Source organism: Strix uralensis, chromosome 9 (assembly GCF_047716275.1).
Source record: "Strix uralensis isolate ZFMK-TIS-50842 chromosome 9, bStrUra1, whole genome shotgun sequence".
NCBI lineage: Eukaryota > Metazoa > Chordata > Aves > Strigiformes > Strigidae > Strix > Strix uralensis.
Genome location: NC_133980.1, coordinates 12,935,572 through 12,955,401, shown reverse-complemented (window position 1 = coordinate 12,955,401; position 19,830 = coordinate 12,935,572). Strand labels below are relative to the sequence as shown.

Below are 19,830 nucleotides of genomic sequence, written 5' to 3'. Positions count from 1 at the left end.
GTAACACCATACACATGAACATAGAGAAAGGAGCTAAATATAGGAAGGGGACTGTCGGGACCCATGGCTGGATGATGTCTCATCCATCTCAGGACCCACCTTCCCCCAGCATAAAGAGAAGATGCTCTCAAACTTCAAACATATTCAACTCCATCCAAGGACCACCCTTGGCCCTGATTCCACTCTTTTAGAGACACTGATCAAATATCTGGTCATCTAATTTTGATTTCCAGCCTAACTCATTAGCAGCTACACTTCCTCCCCATGCACACTTGTTTATCTTGTGGAAAACCATCTTTCCGCAAGCTCAAACAGCTCTCCTCCCTCTGTGGGATAAATACAGAGCTAAGACATTGGTCACCTGTACATCCCAGGGACTACGGTGCTCACGCCTTCCAGGATCAGGCAAGGTTAATCCCCCGTGAACTGTCACAGTGGGGAACATTAGCACTAAATCCTCCAGAAACCCAGCCCAGACCACAGCATGTGGAAGTCTGGTTTGGTGTTTGCAGGACCTATAAAAACACATCTGTGCTGCCTCTTTGGCTAGCTGCACAGCAGATACCCATGCAGGATGATAATCAGAGCTGTGGTCTTCTTGATTATTATTACTACTACTACTACTGCAGTCACACCTGGGACCCCCAAATGGATCCCTGTGACAGCAAGACAGGGTCTCTGATGAATTGATAAATCTAGTTTGAATCAAGTCACAGTGAGTCAGCATGGCAAACAGCGAGGAGGGAGGGGCTGGCAGCACTAGGAAAATTGCTCACTTAGCTGGTCTAAACCACACACACCTTGAGTGCTTCAAGTCACATTAAAGGCTGTTGCAATTCCACTTTTTTCAGTCATTTAACCATTTCAAACTTCTTTTCAAGTTCCACTGAGTAACTTTTAATCAGCATGTTCTGGCTGATTTTTGTGCAGATGTTGGGGGAAAAGAAATAAAATCAAAGTCGAGGTGAGACCAAGGAAATGCCTTGGTGCAAGGGAGAGGAGGGTAAAGCTGATCCTGCCCTGTGCACACAGGGCCTGCTCCACAGCCTGCCACTCCAGTGTCTTTCCCCCACGCTTTCAACGTGATCAAGAAATAAAACCGCAAGTGTCATCAGCCAGGCAGACCTGCTACGTGTGAGTGACATAATAATAAAGAAACACAAGGCCAGAGGCTGCATTTTCCTGAATGTTAAAAGCAATGAGCTGAAGAAATTACCAGGAACAGAATTTACTGGTCTCCCATAGAGATTCCTGATACCATCCATGCAGCCTCTGGTAGTGGGGAAGCAACACCAGTGACACAGCTAGGGGAGGCAAGGCTGTGCCAGGCTGTGATGTGCATGTTCGCGTTCTGCCCCGTGGCTGCCCTGGGACAGCCCTTCCCTGGAGCAGTGTTACTGCTCACACTCATCTCTGGCAGAAGGATGCTGCACTATGTGCTACCCGCACGCTGGGCAGAAAGCCCATGTGCCTTCAGTGAAGCAGCTCTGGTGAGGCAGGAGGGATGAAAACACACCAGGGTGTGCAAGGGGATTCTGCAGCTCCTCCACCTACAGATTCACGGCTAACCAGATGGGAAAGACCTGTGACCAACAGAGAACAAATTTAGGCAAAATGACTCACAGTGCCCCTTTATGCAGGGAACCAGTGGGGCATGCAGCCGTCCCCCAGGCTGAATTATTGCTGCAAAAACAATGGAGGTCATTGAAAAAACAATTAGGGAGCCTGGAGGAGAGAAGGGAGCAATAGAGAGTGAATGAAGCACGTTGGGCTAAATATTTTCTCACTGTCCTCCTCTCGCCTGCCAGATCCCAGAAGCCTCATGTTCTCAGGGATATATATGGCTGGGCTAATGGCTTTGCACCGGCTGCTGACACCAACCAGCAGCGTGTCACCTTCTGAAAGTGGATTAGCTTAAGCTGCAGGCACACTGTCACATCACTAAGCCAGTCCCTGACCAGGTCTTGGCCAACCCTTAGCTCTTCCAGGCCTGTCAGATTATGATGAGATCTCCAAAAGCCCAGCATCAGACAAGGCAAGGGATTGGCCCTGAAAAAGTCCCCCTGTGAGCTCCTGATGTCTCCCAGTTTGTAACAGACCTGGCAATGCTCAGCTGCTTGCAGGACTGGGTCGACAGGGTTGAACGAGAAAGGTTCCCTTCTCAGCCTGCAACGCCTGTTCTGCTCTTAGGCAAAGCTTCCTTCCCCAAACGCCAAGAAACAAATAATTTTTTATAACGTGATAATGTTCCTGTGTCACATAAAATTGGATCTACAATCACTAAAGCACCGACAATTAAGACATACTGACATTTTTTCACAAAAAAATGGTGGCTGATCAACAACAGATTTCCTAGAGAAAAAAAAAGTGTCATTTTCTATTATTTTAAATTTTAAGAGAATTAGAAAAATAAGAATTTCCAATTGACTTGAAGGTGACATTTTCATTGCACTTCAGAAATGGATTATTTTTTACTTTAATTCCAAATGTCTTTCTCTTCCTCTTACTCGCTAATGTTTTGTTACTGAAGGCAACAGAACAGGTGCATATGACTTCGCTTTTCCCCACCAACACATTTTCTTTTTTCGTTCTGAATTCTCCAAAGTTAGAGTGGCAGAGGAAAAACACCGAAACGCTCGTCAGACTTTTCCAACTTCCCTACAAAATGTCCTTAACTTTAGAGAATTGCTCAAGTGCAAGATTCAATAATGCTGCTTTGTTTTTCTTTCTCCTTTCCATTATTCTGTAGTCTTCCTGAAAATGCATATGTTTTCAAAAGATACAGTAGAAGAAGGAAAAAAAGATACAGATGACATTTATCTTACTGCACTCAACACAAAAGAGGGAAAAACAGTGATGGAACAAAGTAGAGCATCCAAAAACAAAAATCAAAAGCTGGTTTGGCAATTTTCTTGAATACAACTGAGTTTTTCTTTGGGTGGAGGATGGAGAGGAGGAGAGGGAAGAGTTTTCCACTGATTTTTAACCATAGTAAATCACCGGGAATAGAAAAGTCACTACTCTTCCAAGACAGCTACCACTCCCTCCTATACTCCTTAGCTTCCACCTAGTTTCTGCTGCAGTAAGGTTCCATCACACTCTCCACTGTCAGACAGGGGCATCCCGGGTGCTCCAGCTGGCAGGTTTCCAGTTGAAAACTCCAGAGGCGCTCCCAGTCATGCACTCCCGCTGCTGGGAACTCCCTCCTTCCATGTGTCCACAAGTCAGGAATCCAACTCCCACACCCAACAAAGGCTATTGCAATCGTCATGTAAATACCCTCAGAATTATTTCACTAAATTATTTCATATTCAAAAATGTTCCATAGTAGAGAGAAAAGAATGAAACTAAAACTGAATCAAACCAGCAAGGCTGGAGAGGAAGCACTCCTACACCTGTTCTGCCAAATTTATGCCCTACCACCCCAATTACACCCATACTCCCACAGCTCAATCCCACGTGTGTAAAGGATTTCCATTGTGCTGGGATGAAAGAACCAATACTGAAAAGGGTTGCTCAAGCTCCTTGGAACAACACGTGCCAGAAGAGACCAAACAAGCAAAACCCCTTGAAAAGTACCAGTCTGGGACATAGGACACCTGCTTCCAATTAAAAACTAGAAAGATCTGTCCCCATGTCCTCCCCCAGCCCTGCAACTCTCAGGAGAGTAGCTAGCCAGAGCATGGGTAAGAGATACCTTCACATTCTTCTTGATTTGAATGATCTGAAACAAGGAGGCTCCCACAAACTCATCAACAAAGAGCAAGTCAAGAACAGCCTGTGTTTGCAGTCAATCCCTCTGCATTAGACAGTTGTGGTTCCTTCCTAAAAAAAAATAAATACTTACCATCACCTCCTGGTTGCTTGTATGGGTTGTACTTTGGCTTGGGGGCAACAACAGGCGCAAACTTCTTTGGTGTCTGCTGGGTGGACACCGAGATGCTGGGAGTCCCAAAGGTGTGTGTGGTCTCCATCCTTGCAGTAACGTGACCAACAGGCTCGTTGGTACTCTTGGGTGGCAACCAGGACGGGTGAGACATGGTTCAGATCTGAGAGGAGAGGTAAAGAGAGTCACATTAGGAATTTAGGCTGGGGAAATACAGTTGCAAACCTACTACTTTACTGGTTTATAAAATCAAACCTACAAAACCCTTTAAACACGTTTAACTTGTGCATGCTTACCTTTAAACATATTGGTCCTAATGTATAGGACTTAAGATAAAAACTTTTATTTCTTTCCCCAGTAGGTCAGAATTACTGATCAGCTCGTCGCTGGTACCTGCAAAAAGTGTGGCAGTTTTCCTCTTCAAACCAAAGCAGAAGCAGGCTGATACCCTGGAGAAGCCCATCAACCACCCACCCATTCAGCATAGTAGTGATACATTTGCCTTTCCCTGTTAGGCTTTTGTGAATACATTAACGTACAACAGTGCAGGTGCTCTGTAGACAAGTGTATTCGCAGATAGGCAGACACACGTCCAAAATAGCACCTTTAGCAGTTTTTCACATGTCATTTAGGATCCCATGTCCCAGTGATTTTCAATCAAACTTTTAAGAAAAATTATTTCAAACGCAGCTAATCATTCTTGATGCCTCCATTTCTGAATGTCCAGCTTAAGATATTTTAAAAGCACGTTCATTTTGAAAAAATGCCAGAATCCCACAACTGCTGACAACCAGGCTTCTTTTAGACATCTCAACTTGTGTAACAGAAAACAGAGGCAGCCCAAATCATTACTTATTTATGAAAATCTTGGCTTTGGCCTCTTAAAAGCCTACATCACTTTTGAGAACTGGACTCAGATGCTGCTGAAAATGTTGCCCATAAAAAACCTGTTCATTGGAATGAACAAGTGCTTTTCACCACACGCAACCCACACTCGCTGGGTAACAGTGATGGTCCTACAGTACCATCAGAAGGTCCTACAGAGCTGGATTTGAGATGTGATGAAGAAATTAAGACCCCACACAGACAAAAGTCAATGCTAATTTTGGAGCTCTTGAGCACCCTGTCACTTCTGCCCACACTCTTCTTTGGTGTCAGGACGCCTCAAGGCTACTGAAACCAGCAGGCAGCTGCAACCTGATCAGGAAAGATTTGTTCATGGAAAATGATCAGTGCACGAGATAGCACCAGGCCATGGGAGACATCAGCAAACTGACATTGCAGAAAAGCACTTCCATCTGGGAACAACAGGACAAAGCAGAGGGGCTGCTGGATTTGCAGAGGTGGTCTCTAACTGCAGCACTGAGTGCAATCTGCCAGGGCTGAGATGCAGGAGAGCATTGTAGCTCTGCTGAGTGTGGCAACAAAGGGCTGTATTAGCTGGTGTGAACAGTTCTGAGCTCAGGGTGGGAAAAGGAAAGGGGACAGACAAAAGGTGGCCTCTGGCAGGTGTAGATCCCCTTGGAGTGAAATCATGACCAAAGTCCACAGTGCTACAGCTCTGTGGTTGTGGATGCAGCTGTCTATTTGAATGGCTCATGAGGAGGTACTTCTAAAGCTGAGGAGTACAGCCCACAGAGCTCATGGATACCACACAGGAATTCAGCCACAGGTCCACTCCTAGCCTATCTGGGCATATTCTTGGTGCCTCACAGCTAAGACTTCCATGCACACATGCTTCTCAGAGAAACAAACAACACTGAGCTCTTCAACTAGCCCCCAGAATTATATGGAACATTTAGTCAGGAAGAAAGCATATTCTCATAGCATATTTAAGTCTACCTAGAGAAAACAAAGCAGAAACCGCACTTCACTTCCCCTTTCTCCTAATTTGAGCTCACACATCACTAGAAACATCAAGACTAAGCTCTTGGGACTTGGGAGCAGACCTATTTTGCCAACTCATCCTGGCTGGCAAAGCATCTGCATCCTACAAGCTTCATGGTGGAGCAAATACAGTTGAGTTCTTTATCAAAGACCACCTTTGGGTATAAACTAGAGAAATCAGCCCTGTAGGTTCCTGCATGGATAACCTTGTCCTAGCAATATGCTGTTAGCAATGCTGAGTCAGTCTGGGGGAAAGGAACACGGTTTCCACATTGCAGTGTGCAGACACTACCTCCAGCTAACAGCAATGACTGTTAAAACTAATGTGTGTATATATATATGTATCTGTGTGCTTATTCCAGCCCAGTAAGTTTGCTCCTGGTAACAGGTTTCCTACTTGAGAAGTCATGTCTACTTAAAGTCCCAATGTCTGACCCAACACTAAGAGATAGGCAACTTGTGGTCATCTTCCACCTCCTTGTGTGGGAGAGGAACGGGCAAGTGCCAAACATCTGCCCCAACACTTGACTCTTCCTCACCAGGCAGTCTGACTGCTTGGCAGGCATGCAGCAGTTTCACAATCCCTATCACTGGAGGATGAGCCTGTTGTGCTGGACATCTGATACCAGTGAAGGGAAGCCACCAGGGCCAGCACAGAGGGACTGGCTAGAAATGAGGCAGATGGGAGCGTGGCAGGAGCACCCTGGAGATGGACAAGCATCCAAGGCCAAGCTGCAAGGACACAACTTTCCCTCCCACATACGCCTGCCTTCCGACCTCATATCAACAGTGTGGAGCATCATTCTGAAAGCAAGAAGTGAAAGGCAGGTCCTCCCCACAGGGCTGGAGAGGAAACCAGCCACAATGGGTGGGGGTGGAGGGCACGCGAACCACGCTCCCACTGCCTGGTACTTCCCGTTACCAACACCAGCCCTGACAGACCTAGAAAACAACTCCCACTTGAGCAGTAAGATTCACCTACACTGCTGCCTCCTCCTCCTCCCACATCCTTCAAAAATGTAAAACGCAGCAATAAAACTCAGGCAACTATCTAGGTTTTAAGAGCAGAAAACAATGAGGGCATTCAGCCTTAAGAGCTAAACAGGACAACTCTGCACTCTGCAGAGTTGTTACATCCAGAGATGACTATAACTTACCCATTGCTAAAAGCATCCTGGAGTTTTATTCTCACAGGTTTTCAGCCCCTGGCTTGACATTTCATATGAAAGCATCCTGCTGAGTGAAGCACCCTCAGGCCCTAGACATTACCTCCACACTGATTCAAAGCAAAAGAAAAAAATCCCAGAACTGACCAGATTATCATCATTCCTGTTCTGGCAGCTCCCTAGTTTTTCCTTAATGACCTCCCAGGCAATACTCTTTGGTCCCACTGAGCTCTCATGGTCTGCCAGGTTGATGGCAGGGATGGGTTGAGTGACGCACAAACCGCTTCAGTAGCCAGGTTGCACGGTGCTGGGGATGGCTGAAGATGACGTGAATCTCGGTGAACAAGCTCAAAAAGCAGACTACTCTTATGGACAGTTTGGGAGCATGAAGACCACACTGCTGTAACTCAATTGCTGACTGTAAGCTGGCACGCAACTCCCTCTCAGCTACCCTCCAATGCATTTGTTTTGGTGGTGGTATTTTCAAATTGTTTCCCCATTAGCTTTTTCTCTTCCTCTTTCTCCCCCTCTCATTTCTGTTATGCATTTGCTGTCACTCATTTTTGCTATCTGTGCCTTGACAATGTTTTCAGCAAGTTCCCTTTTCCTCATCTGAAGAAAATGAATGAATGTCTCTAACAGCTGTAGCTAAACTTCTGGATTTGCTGTTATTTCTCCCCTGTTTTTTCATCTAGTAAAAGGCCAAGAGCAAGGCAAAATATAAGGGACAGTGGCTTGCAGATGGGCACAGCCCTCCACCTGTCTCTGCAGACTTCTCCATGGTGAAGCACCCTGGCTAATTCAGGCAAAGCCATCAGTGCTCCCTCACCATTCCCTGCAATATTGCCTGGTTTTCAATCAGAAGCTTCTTTGGTGCAAAACAGATGAACATTTTGTGATGTGGACAAGTAAACATAACAGCACAAGGAAACTTGGGCTTACAACCAGTTCTCTTACTCTAAACTTACTCTTACGTATGCCTTACATATGCATCTCTGTGGTTCCTGCACTTGGGCGAGAACCTCCAGTAAGTAAAGGCAGTGCTTTTTTGTCTAGCCAGCAAACACAACCAGCAAACGCATATTTCACTTTTGTCTTTGAGGTGTTTCCTTCAAAAAAAAGTTACTTCTGCCAGTTCTACAGTAAAAAGTATTGTTTTCATAAGTTTCTAACTAAATGTGGGATGTGGGGGATTGCAGAAGTGGTTGCAAGAAGGCTAAAGTCACTGAGAAACTCAAGAGAATAAAAAGAACAAACCATATTGGATATTGCAGGGTTGAGAGAACCAAGGAACAGGTAAAACACAACAAAAGGAGCATCAAGATGGATGAGCTGGGGGAACCCAAGAAGCAGGACCAGAAAAAACATCCTGGGAGCATGCACACTGGCACAACATAATGTTGTTAAGTGCATCCACTCACCTTGGCTGTCAGGGACAGAGCTGTTACAATAGCTGCGTTACCCATTTCTAAGGGTGAATACAGCAAGCTCCTCCTTCAAGGGTAACAGCAGATAGAGTGAAAAACTACCAAACCCAATCTGTTCACTTTGGTTCTTCAAAAACAATCACCCCCACTGGAGAACACACATCTCACCAGCCTTTTGCTGGACAAGCCACCTATTATTACTGCTCCTTGGATGCTCAAGTCAATGGCTGGACCACCAAGCTCTCAGTAAAAAATTAAACTCTGTGTTAAATCTGCAGTTGCCCCCACATTTCTTCTCCAAGCAAGTAATTCATCAGGCATGGTTTGCATTCAGCAAGCCCCTTCCTAGCAAACCTGAATAAATCTAGCCCCTCAACATTTAACACAGCCAGGCTGGAACAACTTTTGCCATCAGAGCCCGTGCCCCTGGGAACCCTCCCAGAGGGACAGCAATCTCTTGATCCCCCATCAGTGCCACATCTCCCTCTGTCTTGGCAGAATACTTCTGCATTTCTGCCTGCCACTCTCACACAGCCATCCTCCTTGGTCAGCAGTAACTCAACAGCTCCACTCCTGATCTGGCTGCTACAAGCTTTCCCTCTGACTCCTTACTCACTGACCACTCTGGCACTACCCAAATTCACTGCCCCACCCCAGACAAAAATCTCCTAAATCTTCCTAATGTCGCTGCTTTGAAAGCCCTTCTCATTGACCATCTGATCTACCCCTTCTGCACTGTGTAGGGCACTGAACTCTACCAAACTATTACTCCACAAAGCTTTTGTTGAGCTAAAGAGTATTTGTTATAAAGGACATGTAGCTTCAACTGAAAGAATGCAAGTATCGGAGAATTCACCACAGCATTAGGTAAATTGTTTGGGCAAGCAATTAAGCACCATAATTACAGCTTCTCCTTTGTGTCTGACTTTAAATTTATCTAGCTCCGCTTCCAACCACTGGATTTTGTTACACTCCTGTCATCTGCATTACAGACCTGCCTCTTTTCCTTAAGCAGATCCTTTCACAACACAGCCAGGTCACTGGTTAAATCAAATCAAAACATTATAATTAAGTATCAATTAAACTCACTGTAAAGAGTAGACTTCTCTTGATTCATTCATTTATATTTACTCTGAACTCTCCTCAATTTTTCAGCTACCTTTTATGAAATGGTGGATGCTAGCATAAGACCTTTTTTTCAAGAATGGTAACTTAAAATGGAAGGGGTAAAATGATGAATAATATCAAAGACAAAAAACAGACTGAAATAAGCTGTGGCTGCCCGAGGTTCTGTTATCCTTCCTTCCTTGGACGCATTAGTCATCACCTACTTTTGGAGGCAGAGGATAAGACTGGACTAACCATGATAAATAACATTAAGAGCAAAGAGTGAAATCACGCTGCATAAATAAGAAAAACAGTGTGCTCTGGTTCTATCATTAGGACAATCTTAATGCCCTGAGTTCAGAAAATTCTAACCATGAAAGAATACACCGCAGCAGAGGAACTGGAATCCACGAATCCCAAGATGAGACCGCATTATCTAAAAATGTCAGACCAGGAATATCAATAGAAGATAATACCATGCAGTAATAAAAGCCTGACAAGGTTTTTTGTTCCTCTTTTTTCCTTTTTTTTTTTTTTTTTTTTTTAAACGTGTGGGCATAAGTGCTTGGTTTTGCTTTTAATTACAGGATGTCATTCACCTTTGAGAAGCAAAGGTAAAACAAAGAGGGTTTCAAGTCAATTTAGCTTCACATCAGATAAGCAAAGGAAAGGTAGAGTACCAATTTGTCTACTCTTGAAACTGTTAGTACATTCATCTCTGAGACAGGCTGGCTCTTCTGTGATTAGACTGTACCCAAATAAATCTTCATTTCATTTTCATATTTATAACATGGATCAAATACTCCTTGGATGTTGATAGACTTTGCCAAGACAGAAGAATTTGTTAATTAAGCTAATGCTTCATAGTCGGTAGTAACAGTATTTAACAAAAAACGAGCAACAACAGTCTGTGCTTCCAGACAGTCTGCTCTGTCTTCCATCCCACTCCTTCCTAAATCCACTGGCTTGATGTAAGTCCATAATGTTCTGTCTTACTATCACTTGTGCACAGTTAACCATCACTCTTAAGGCCAAGGGATTGACCAGATACAGTGAATCAGGACCTTGTTTGCTGACAGTAGATGCAACTGGAAGTCCTACTGTGGCTTCTCTCTGATACTATTCAGGAACACGATCAAGACATCCCCTTCCCTGGATAACCCAAGTTTGTCTCTAAGGGTTTACAAGAGCCATGTGTAGAAAGGCCTGCATTCTCGCCACTCTCCCTTCTCTTTTGTCCATGTAAAAACTCAAAGAGAAAACTTCGAACTTCACCTTCCAACTGCATTCTAAAGATCCGCTCTAGCACTGAACCATGAGGACACCCTTCATGATGCAAAATAATGCCATACATTGCCCCTTTCAGTTAGAGGTGCAACCCACAAGACTGGATGTTTCTACTCCAAGCTTATTTGTCATCTTTTTTTTTCCCTGAAATTCCCAAAAGCACAAACCCAAACTTCCCGCTAAAATACACTTATTTGGTTTGTTCTCATCACCTCCACTCCTCTAATTAGCCAAAAGCAGTAACTGAGGCTGACCAGAGAGATTTGCTCTTTACAAACTCTCAAAGCTGCTTGTTTCTCTTGGCACTGTTCCCCTTTGAATGTTAAATTAATTTATTTCTCTATTTATGGATGATGATCTCTAGCCATGAAGCTTTCCTGCTTCTTGTGGCCTCCAGAAGAAGATATAATGTCAAAATTCTGGTCTCATTAGAGGTCTTTAACCAAACATAGGAAGTGCCATAGGTACTTACAAACTCAGCCCAAGCTCTCCGGGGATGTTTTTCCCACATGGTACTGCTTATCCTCATCAATTTTACATCATATGGGAAATTATGTGATTTGGGGAATTGAGATTCCTTTTGAACTCCCTTAATCATTGTTGATCTGCACAACTTCTCACCAAATTTAAGTCCTGTAATATTAACCAGTCCAAAGAAGCTCCTCCCTCAGACCCTCGCAGGAGCAAACTGACTCTGGTCTTTCATGCTCCTCAAATATCACATCAGCAACCAGAACCACAAAGCTGCAGGAACAACTCTGAGCACTGGGAATCCTGTGCGTGGGGCTGACGTGACCCTCATCACAGGTGAGCAGTGGAGAGCTAACAGGAGTAAATTGAGCCACCAAGCAACTCTGAGATGTGAAGAAGAAGAATGGAACATGCTGTCACCCTCCAGTGACTGCCTTCTTGACCATATGCAAACCTGATGCAAATGGATTCTGACTTCTTGTGGCACATCTCTCCCTGAGATCAGGTTTCTTTGCTTGCACCCATTTTATACTGTTTAATGGACATTTTTTCATGCTTTGCTTTAGTCTTTCACAGCAATTGTCAGCTGGAGCAAGTTTAACTCACTCTCTCCCCCCAGACCCAGAGTTTCTTCCAATTGCCTGGATAAGGTAGGGTTTTGTATCTTCAGCTCAATCCCCTCCAAAGAAATAAATAAATAAAATCAAAGCCACTTCTTCAGTTAAACAGGGCTGAAAGTACCCACCAGTTTCTTGCTGTGGGACATCACTAACGCAATCACAGGAATTAAAGGAGAAATAAACCTAGTTAGAGCACTGCTTGTACTGAATTATTCCTCAAAGCATATAATCTAGTATCATCTCACTCTGTCTTTACCGCCTTCAATCAAATTTCCACGGGATCCTCCAGAAGACCTGATTTAAATTCAAAGTTCGCCCTGCTCTGAGCAAGGGGTTGGTCTAGATGACCCCCAGAGATCACTTCCAAAATCAATTATTCTATGACTCTAAAACCCGACTTCCAGCTGTGACTTTATCTGCACTCAAAAGGGTTTGCAGCAATATAGCTGTATCCCACTTAAGACATGCAAGCAATATCACCTACTGGCAATACAATATTATATTCCTTATTCTCTAGTTGCAGTGGTTCACAAATGAACACAGTGTGTGCCCATTCTTTTAAATAAATAACCAATACTTGGAAAATAAGGGTTTTTTTCCCCAGCATGGCTGCATCCACACTTTGTTTTTTTCACCAGCAGATCCACACAAGTTTGGGATGTGACTTTGTTTTATGTAATAAAGTCACTACAACTTCTACAGTTTTACTCACACATAACACAAGACAGAAGTCCACAGTGGAGATTATAAAGACATGATGGTAAAGAATGATCTCTCTGCTACAAAGGTGCTTGACACAGGTTAATGTCACCATGAATATGGTTCATCAGATACCAACCCAATATCACATACATCCTTACACCAAAACTCTGCTGCTGGGAAAATTTTGATATCAACCAAAAACTTAACCTTTCTTAAGTTTCCTTCTTAGCTCATTTCTCTTGCATCAGCTTCAATAGTGGAAAAGGTAGAAGGGCAAACTAAACATAAAACTTATTTTCTTTCCCAATATAATTGCATTAGTAGTTTTGGGATTAGATGCAGGCTATCTGAATTTGACTGCTGCTGCAAAACACACACATAAAAGCTGATGAACGAGATCTTCCTTTTACAGCCATGTCACATCCTGGTGTTGGATGACAAACTAGGCTTTAAAATCCCAATAAATTGAACTTGACTGGCCCATGTGCATTGAAACAAAGAGCCAGTACTGACTCCCTGGAGATAGATAGATCTATCTAATCTAATACAACTCTTAACAACCGCATTACAATTTCACCAGAGAGAAGGCCGATTCTTGACTTCTGTGGTACGAGACAATCCTCAGCCACTCCAAACATAATCACATTGGATAAAACATTAATCCAAGGCCTCAGCTACTTGTGGTCACAACAAACCCCAGGGCAATTGCAATGGAGGAGGTAGACCTGGTGGCCAGCCCAAAATGCTTACTCAAATACAGCAAAGTTTGTGGTTGAACCTTAAGAGCTAAGCCAGGAGGTAGATCTGAGCCAGACAAATTTCTTCCAATTCTTAAAGCTTCTCTTCCTGGTAACTTGACCTGCAAGTTTGTGAGGGTGCTGCTGTACCACAAAGAAAAGTTTGAGACTGATGTTTCGGAATTTTGTGTATAAAATGAGAGAGGAAATATATTAATAGGGACAGCAAAAGAACAGGCAGAATGATGCAGAAAGGTTATTTTGGGAGTCTCAGCCATGAGCTCCCTTACACAAACACTGTTTTCCTGCACACGATTTATTTTCTGCCAAAAAAAGATGCCTTTATTCCTTCTGTGCCCATATTCATTGTCTTGCCTATAGCACAGCTCAGTACTTGGCTTCCTACTGCCAAGCAACAGAGAGTTTATCCATCAAATAAAATGGTTAAGGGACTGGACTTCTCAACCAATGGAGATATACTGGAATCAGGCCTATCAAGAGTCCCACATAAGAGAAAAGAAATCAGGACAACAAGAGATGGCAAGGTTAAAGCTGTTACAGCATGCCCAGGCTGTCTGGATGCTGAGGCTGGCTGTAAACAAGAAGGAACCGTGCAGAACTAACATTCAGCTCAGCAGTGAGATATCAACAAGACCCCAGTGGGACCAAATGGGACCGTGGCAGCATATTGACACATAGATAATTGTATTAGCTTTGCAGAGTGCTGTGTGTATATGTCTCAGCCCAGGGAGAAACAGCAGGGATCTGAGCTCAGCAGAGAGTGGGAACTAATACAGAGTGAACAAGGAAGCAGTGCAGAGCTTGAGGTCCTACCCAGCAAGGCTAGCATGGGTGTAGGTGGGTTTTTTATTTATGATGAGCTCCCTATACTCCATTTCTCTTCTAAAATAGCTGCGGTTGCAGGAAGAGTCAGCTGCTGCCATCCCTGGAAGAAAACATATCTCCTATTGGCACTCTGAACCCCAAGCTGTTGAGGGGATTGCTGTGAATGGCAAAGGAGCTGCAGCCCAGAATATGGGCACAGCACAGGCCCCACTCAAGAAGGATGCGTACACGGGGCCAACGCCACTATAACCTTCTTGTGACACCTCAAGGGGCTGGCAGTACAAACCAGACTTTGAGACTGTATTGCCTAAAAAGTAATTAGATCAAATAATGGGCAGGATGTGTCCAGGATCAAACTCTTTAATCCCTGACACTTTTCTTCCCACCTGATCCACTTAACTTTTCCTACTCCAGATTCCAAGCCATCCTGGAAGTCACAGCCTTGAGTATGACAAGTCCCTGGATGATTTCTCCTCCTTCCTGAGCACTGCACCAACTTGTGCCTCGTTTTTGGCAGCTCAACCCATGGCACCTTGCAAATAATCAGGGGAAATAGACTTTTTCCTATGGCAAATCCTATATCCTAACACACAGAAGAGTGATTGCTGCCAGATGGCTGCGAACTGATGCTGTGGAGAGATTGCTAATGGAAGCAAGATATTTGAGTGCATGAAAACTGTAGGAAAGGAAGTACACAGACCCCTTTGTATAAACAATCAGAAGACAGACATTTCTCTGAGTCTCAAAACAACAGGTGATTTGGCATCATCAAAACATGAGCACCCCGATGTATTCTTGTCTCTCTTCTGCAACACAAAGCAGAATAAAAAGATTTAAGTGCTTCCTCCTTTAAGAAGCTAAAAGCCTGCAATACTGCCAGGAAAGAAAGGGGATCTCTGCAGGTTACCAAATCCTGCTTTTAGCAGGAGACTGGACTATCACCAACACTAGGTAAGGCTTTGAAAGCCTCCAAAATGGAGAAACCCTTGCTACCTGGTGACTTGTTCAAGTGTTGCACTATTTTCCCCATGAAAATATTTTTCCAACTCTACAGCTGAATCTCCCAAACCACTATGAATGTCCATGGCATTTTATTTTGCCATCTGGACAGAAGCATTTGGCTTTGTCATCTTTGTAATGCCCCTGGCAGTAGTCACAGGCTGCCACTGGATCACTCCTTTGCCTCCTCTCCATCAGAGACAGCAGGCAAAGCTCTCTCAGCCTCTTCTTGTAGGCCATGCACTCCAGGTCCTTGAATGCCCCTCCTCTGGACCCCCTCCAGCTCTTCAACATCCCACTTCAACTGGAGCACCCAATATCAGATAACAGCCTCACCAGAAGGGAATAAAGGTGAACAATAACTCATGTCAGTCTACTGTCCAGACTTCTCCTGAAGCAACCTCATATCCATTTGCTTTATTGGCAATGACAGCACACATTGGACTCATGTTTGACCTGGTGTCCACTGCCTACTGCAGGTCTTTTTGTCAAAGAATAAAAGGCATATTTCAAGATGGTGCCTAAGCTGGAGGAGCCCCAGAATGTCCATGGCCATGTGGATAGGAGGGTAAGTCATAAGCTGATGCTAGCCACCCCTATGCTATTTGCGATAAACACAGCATAAAGCTCATTGATAAGACAGCTGTTCAAAGAGGGGTGTTCTGGAAGCACAGGAAAATGGGTGAAAAGGAATATTAAGAACAAAGGCAAGTATGCAGTGACACTCTGGAGCACATCAAGATAAGGTTCTGTTTTAGTAACCATAGGCCTTTAGTTCTGCTCTGAATAGAAACTTGTGACTGAAGACAAGTGCTTGAGATTTGATTTTCAATTCTTCTTTGAAACTCATAAAACCACTGAGCACCAGTGTAGGAAGCTGTTGCTTTTCCCTTTTATCTCAGTGTCTGCTCATTCACGAACAGTGACACTCAAAGCTCTGGGAGATAATTCCTCAGCTGGTGCAAACCACAGTGCCAGCAATGAAGTTAACCCAGACAGGCATCCACAGTGGCCTTACAATTTTGCTAAACAAGCTCATCATATTAAAAAGCCAACTCCAGTTGCTCCACCACTATCACATTGGTGTCTTCTGTTTTTGACCACCCAAATTAATCGTTTGTTCTCCTTCCCAGAAATCAGTATGAAATGTCGTTGTGACAAAGAGTTTCCATACTAGACTGGTCACACTGGTTCCCCAGATGTGAAATGGCTCAAATCTCAGAGTCTCTAGGGAAATATTACAGTGCTCATGTATCTTCACTGCACCTTCTCAGAAGAGAAGGGGGGGAGGGGTGGTGTGGTGGAGGATAAGAAATTAATCATGAGCAGAGGGAACTTTTGGAGGGAAGGAAGAACCAAACTTTTAATGTATCTAGAGACAGTGATACACTGCTGCATTTTAGCCACTGCTGGCAACCACTCGTGTTCTGCTTTTGAACTACACTAGGGCAGCAGGGCCATGCAGCTGGTAAGTGTACACACAGCTCAGTTAATCAAATGCCCTCCAATAGTTGCTACCGCTATCTCACAGGTAAAGCATGTTCCCACACACAACTAAGTGTCTGCAATGCATTTCAGCATGCCTTTGCTGTGTAATGTACATATTTCTCTTTCAAAGTAACACAGCTGCCAACACCTTAATCATTCCATGGGGACCTTCAACCCCACCAGCCCCTTAAGTGCTTCATTACCTCCAGCACACTTCTGCAGAGCTCACATCCCAGGTGAGCTGTATGAGCACAGCTCTCTGTCAGCTAAAGAAAGCAGACCGAACTGCAGGAGATCAGAATCTGTGCAAATCAGGTCTAACAGCTTATCTACCATCCCTCTTTGTTCCCACAAGTTTGGCCTCATTTACTGCAAAATATCTAGGACAAAAGGCAAGACAGCAACAAGAAACCACCTTTGAGACTGAAGTTATTGCATGTTTCTTTTCATGAGATCCTGTGGGAGAGAAGATGCTTGCTCCTCTGCATGGACTCTCTAAGGGGCTATGGAGACCAGCCAAATAATATAACTGAGGCACCTGAGTTGCCTGTACATCTCCAAAGCTTTCTCATTTTTAAGTTAGAAACTGCTGCCTCAAGTCATAAAAATACTATGTTTTGGAAGTGTATTGATATGTTCTTGGCACAGAAAAAAAATAAACTGCAAATGCAACCAATACAGAAACTTGAGCTGCCTTTTGTTTCTGCAGGACTTAAAACTCCAAGGGGAAAACCTAAGTAACAAATTAAATTGATCCCTGGAAAGATGCAGTCTGTTAGGACTGGTACACAGATACCTATTTTGAAACTAGCTTGAGCACATGAGGGCATAACCACCCTTTGAAGTTTATAGGTTGCTCCCATCAGGTTCCTTGAGATGACACTGCTGGAGATGTCATCCTGAGGATTCACTTCCAAGGCAAGTTCATTTTAAAAGCAGTCTACCTCAGGGCCATTTTTTGTGAAGCAACACCACCAGGGAACAGCTTCACCTGCTCTCTTCATGCCAGCTCTACCCTCCCTCCTCTGCAGCCCCCTCTATAATCCATTGCCCTTCCAATTGAAGATATGATCTAATGGCTCGAGAAGATATAGGAAGGTTAATCATGCAAGGAATAAGAGCATACACACATATGTATGCATATACATGTGCACAGCCCTGGTTTTTTGTTTCTACATTATTTGCTCAGGAAACTGGTAGAGGGAAAGAATAAGGAGAGAAACCAACAGTCGCTCACATGGATCAACACTTCCAGGCTCTCTCTTTTGCAGTTCATCTCACTCATACTTGTGGTTTCAACATGTGATTCACATTAGGCCCCTCTGCTCGCCATTTGATGGTTCTGCTAAACAGATGTGAATTTATTTAGTCACAGAGCCTGCTCTTTACACTGACTCTTTGTAGAACAGATGGGCTTTTTGGTTTTTTTTCCTGTTCAACAATATTCAGATAATGATCATACTCAGTGCACAGGTTTGCTTGATGATTTCATATGAAAAGGAACAACACATGAACACAGACATGATCTCACAGGAGCTCTCTTCAGCAGCTAGGACACACCGCAAGAGGTAATGGCGAATGCCAAACTGCAACACCAACAATATCTAGAGAAGCCCAGATCTTGGGGATCCCCGAGGCCAGCCCCATGACTTCAGGCAAATAAGTGACGTACGCTGCACCTAGCAGGGTCCAGAAGACACAACTCCACCAACTGCCCATCTCAAAGCATGTCTCCCACGTGAAAGCTCTGGTGGAAGAGTGAGCTGAAGTGCAAGTTCCTGCAACATTCATGGGGACATTAAACCATGTGCATCTCCTGGGACTCCTCAGCATGGTGAAATAGCCTGGAAAAGCTATTCGCTCCCTGTGTGGGCATTCTTCTTTCTGCACTGAGAGTGCCTTTGGCAATGGATGAAGCAGAACTGCACAAAGGCCTTCTCAGAGCAGAATAAGACTGCCCACATGAGAAGTACGCTCGGAACAGCCATTGCACTTTAAATTCACACCCTGGCTTTGTTTCCCAATACTCTCCCTGTGCAGAAAGGCCCTAGGCTTCAGATTCAATTTCTGCCCATATTATCAATAGCCGAGCACTGCTCCCATCTGAGGGTAGGATATGGCCTATACAAGAGACCAAAGTACAATCTGGGAGGAGAAGGATGAGCTTCATGCCTACTTTCTGCTAGCCTCTATATGGATGCACCTCTATATTGCTTTAATAACTGAACACTGATGACTTCACCCTAGCAAATGGCCCTGCTATGTGGGTAAGTTATCTCTGCTTTACCACAGAAACCAAGCACAGGATGTGTATACATGGTGCACACAAATGTCATGCCCACACCTGTGCAAGGATCTAATCCCGTTCCAAAAGCTGCAGCCCCATCCCTCAGTCACAGCTTTGGCCTCCATGTGTTGCCCAACTGTTACAAAGATGAGCTCAGTTTCTAGGATGATCTACTTAGGATTTTCATTAACTCACCTGAAAAAAATTATTTTTATATATACATACACACACATATGCACACTTTAAATGTGTTTATATTAAAATTTGGGTTATCTGGAGAATGAGACTCCAAGTTTCAGAAGGGAAGCAAAAGTGGAATTCTCTGCTTGAAAGGCATCCAGGACACAGCCATTAACACCCCTCCCTGGGGGCCCTAAAGCTGAACAGTTACAAGAGCAGAAAAAATGTGCGGCTTTCTTCTGGGGGGGTGTGCATACAATTAAGCAGTATTAAAAAGCTAGTAGGTATTAGGCAGTGAAATACTTTCAATAAAAGAAGACTGGAACTGAAAAGGACAGCTGAGTCCTTGCAGGGCGACAGGCACTTCCAGCTACAAAGCACCTCGTGTCTTCCGAGAGTTTTGTCTTTCTTTTTTTCTTGGCAAGTTCTGAGCCACCACAGTGTAATTTCTATTCTTATTAATGACTGTGCTATCCAAATATCCTGTGTATGGACCATACACCAGCACTTTACTCTTTTGTATGTCTTAAGACGCAACAAAACAAAACACTGTGAAAGAGACACTTTCATAAGCATAAAGCAAATTTATGTGCCCAATTCCCAGAGGCTGGTTGCCTAACCTTCAGTATGAGCCTTCAATAACTTTCACTGAGCAGTCGAACAATGTGCTTTCTTTCCTCCATGTAAGTAAAATGAAATTCCCTCCCACTTTGCCCCACCTACTCTGCAGACCTGGTGGG

General features: G+C 44.0%; 1 protein-coding gene across 24 annotated transcripts in view; it reads right to left on the bottom strand.

The window, feature by feature from the left end:
* Positions 1-19,830, bottom strand: part of LPP (LIM domain containing preferred translocation partner in lipoma) — a 348,425-nt gene that overhangs the window by 215,176 nt on the left and 113,419 nt on the right. For 21 of the 24 annotated variants that reach the window (XM_074877369.1, XM_074877381.1, XM_074877366.1 and 18 more), the window contains one exon: positions 3,848-4,049. In XM_074877369.1, coding sequence (XP_074733470.1) covers positions 3,848-4,040 — 193 coding nt within the window. In that variant the 5' untranslated portion in view covers positions 4,041-4,049. Of the gene's footprint in view, positions 1-3,847; positions 4,050-14,836; positions 14,943-19,830 lie in introns of all 24 variants that reach the window. The other 3 variants (XM_074877374.1, XM_074877380.1, XM_074877375.1) reach the window with 2 other exon arrangements.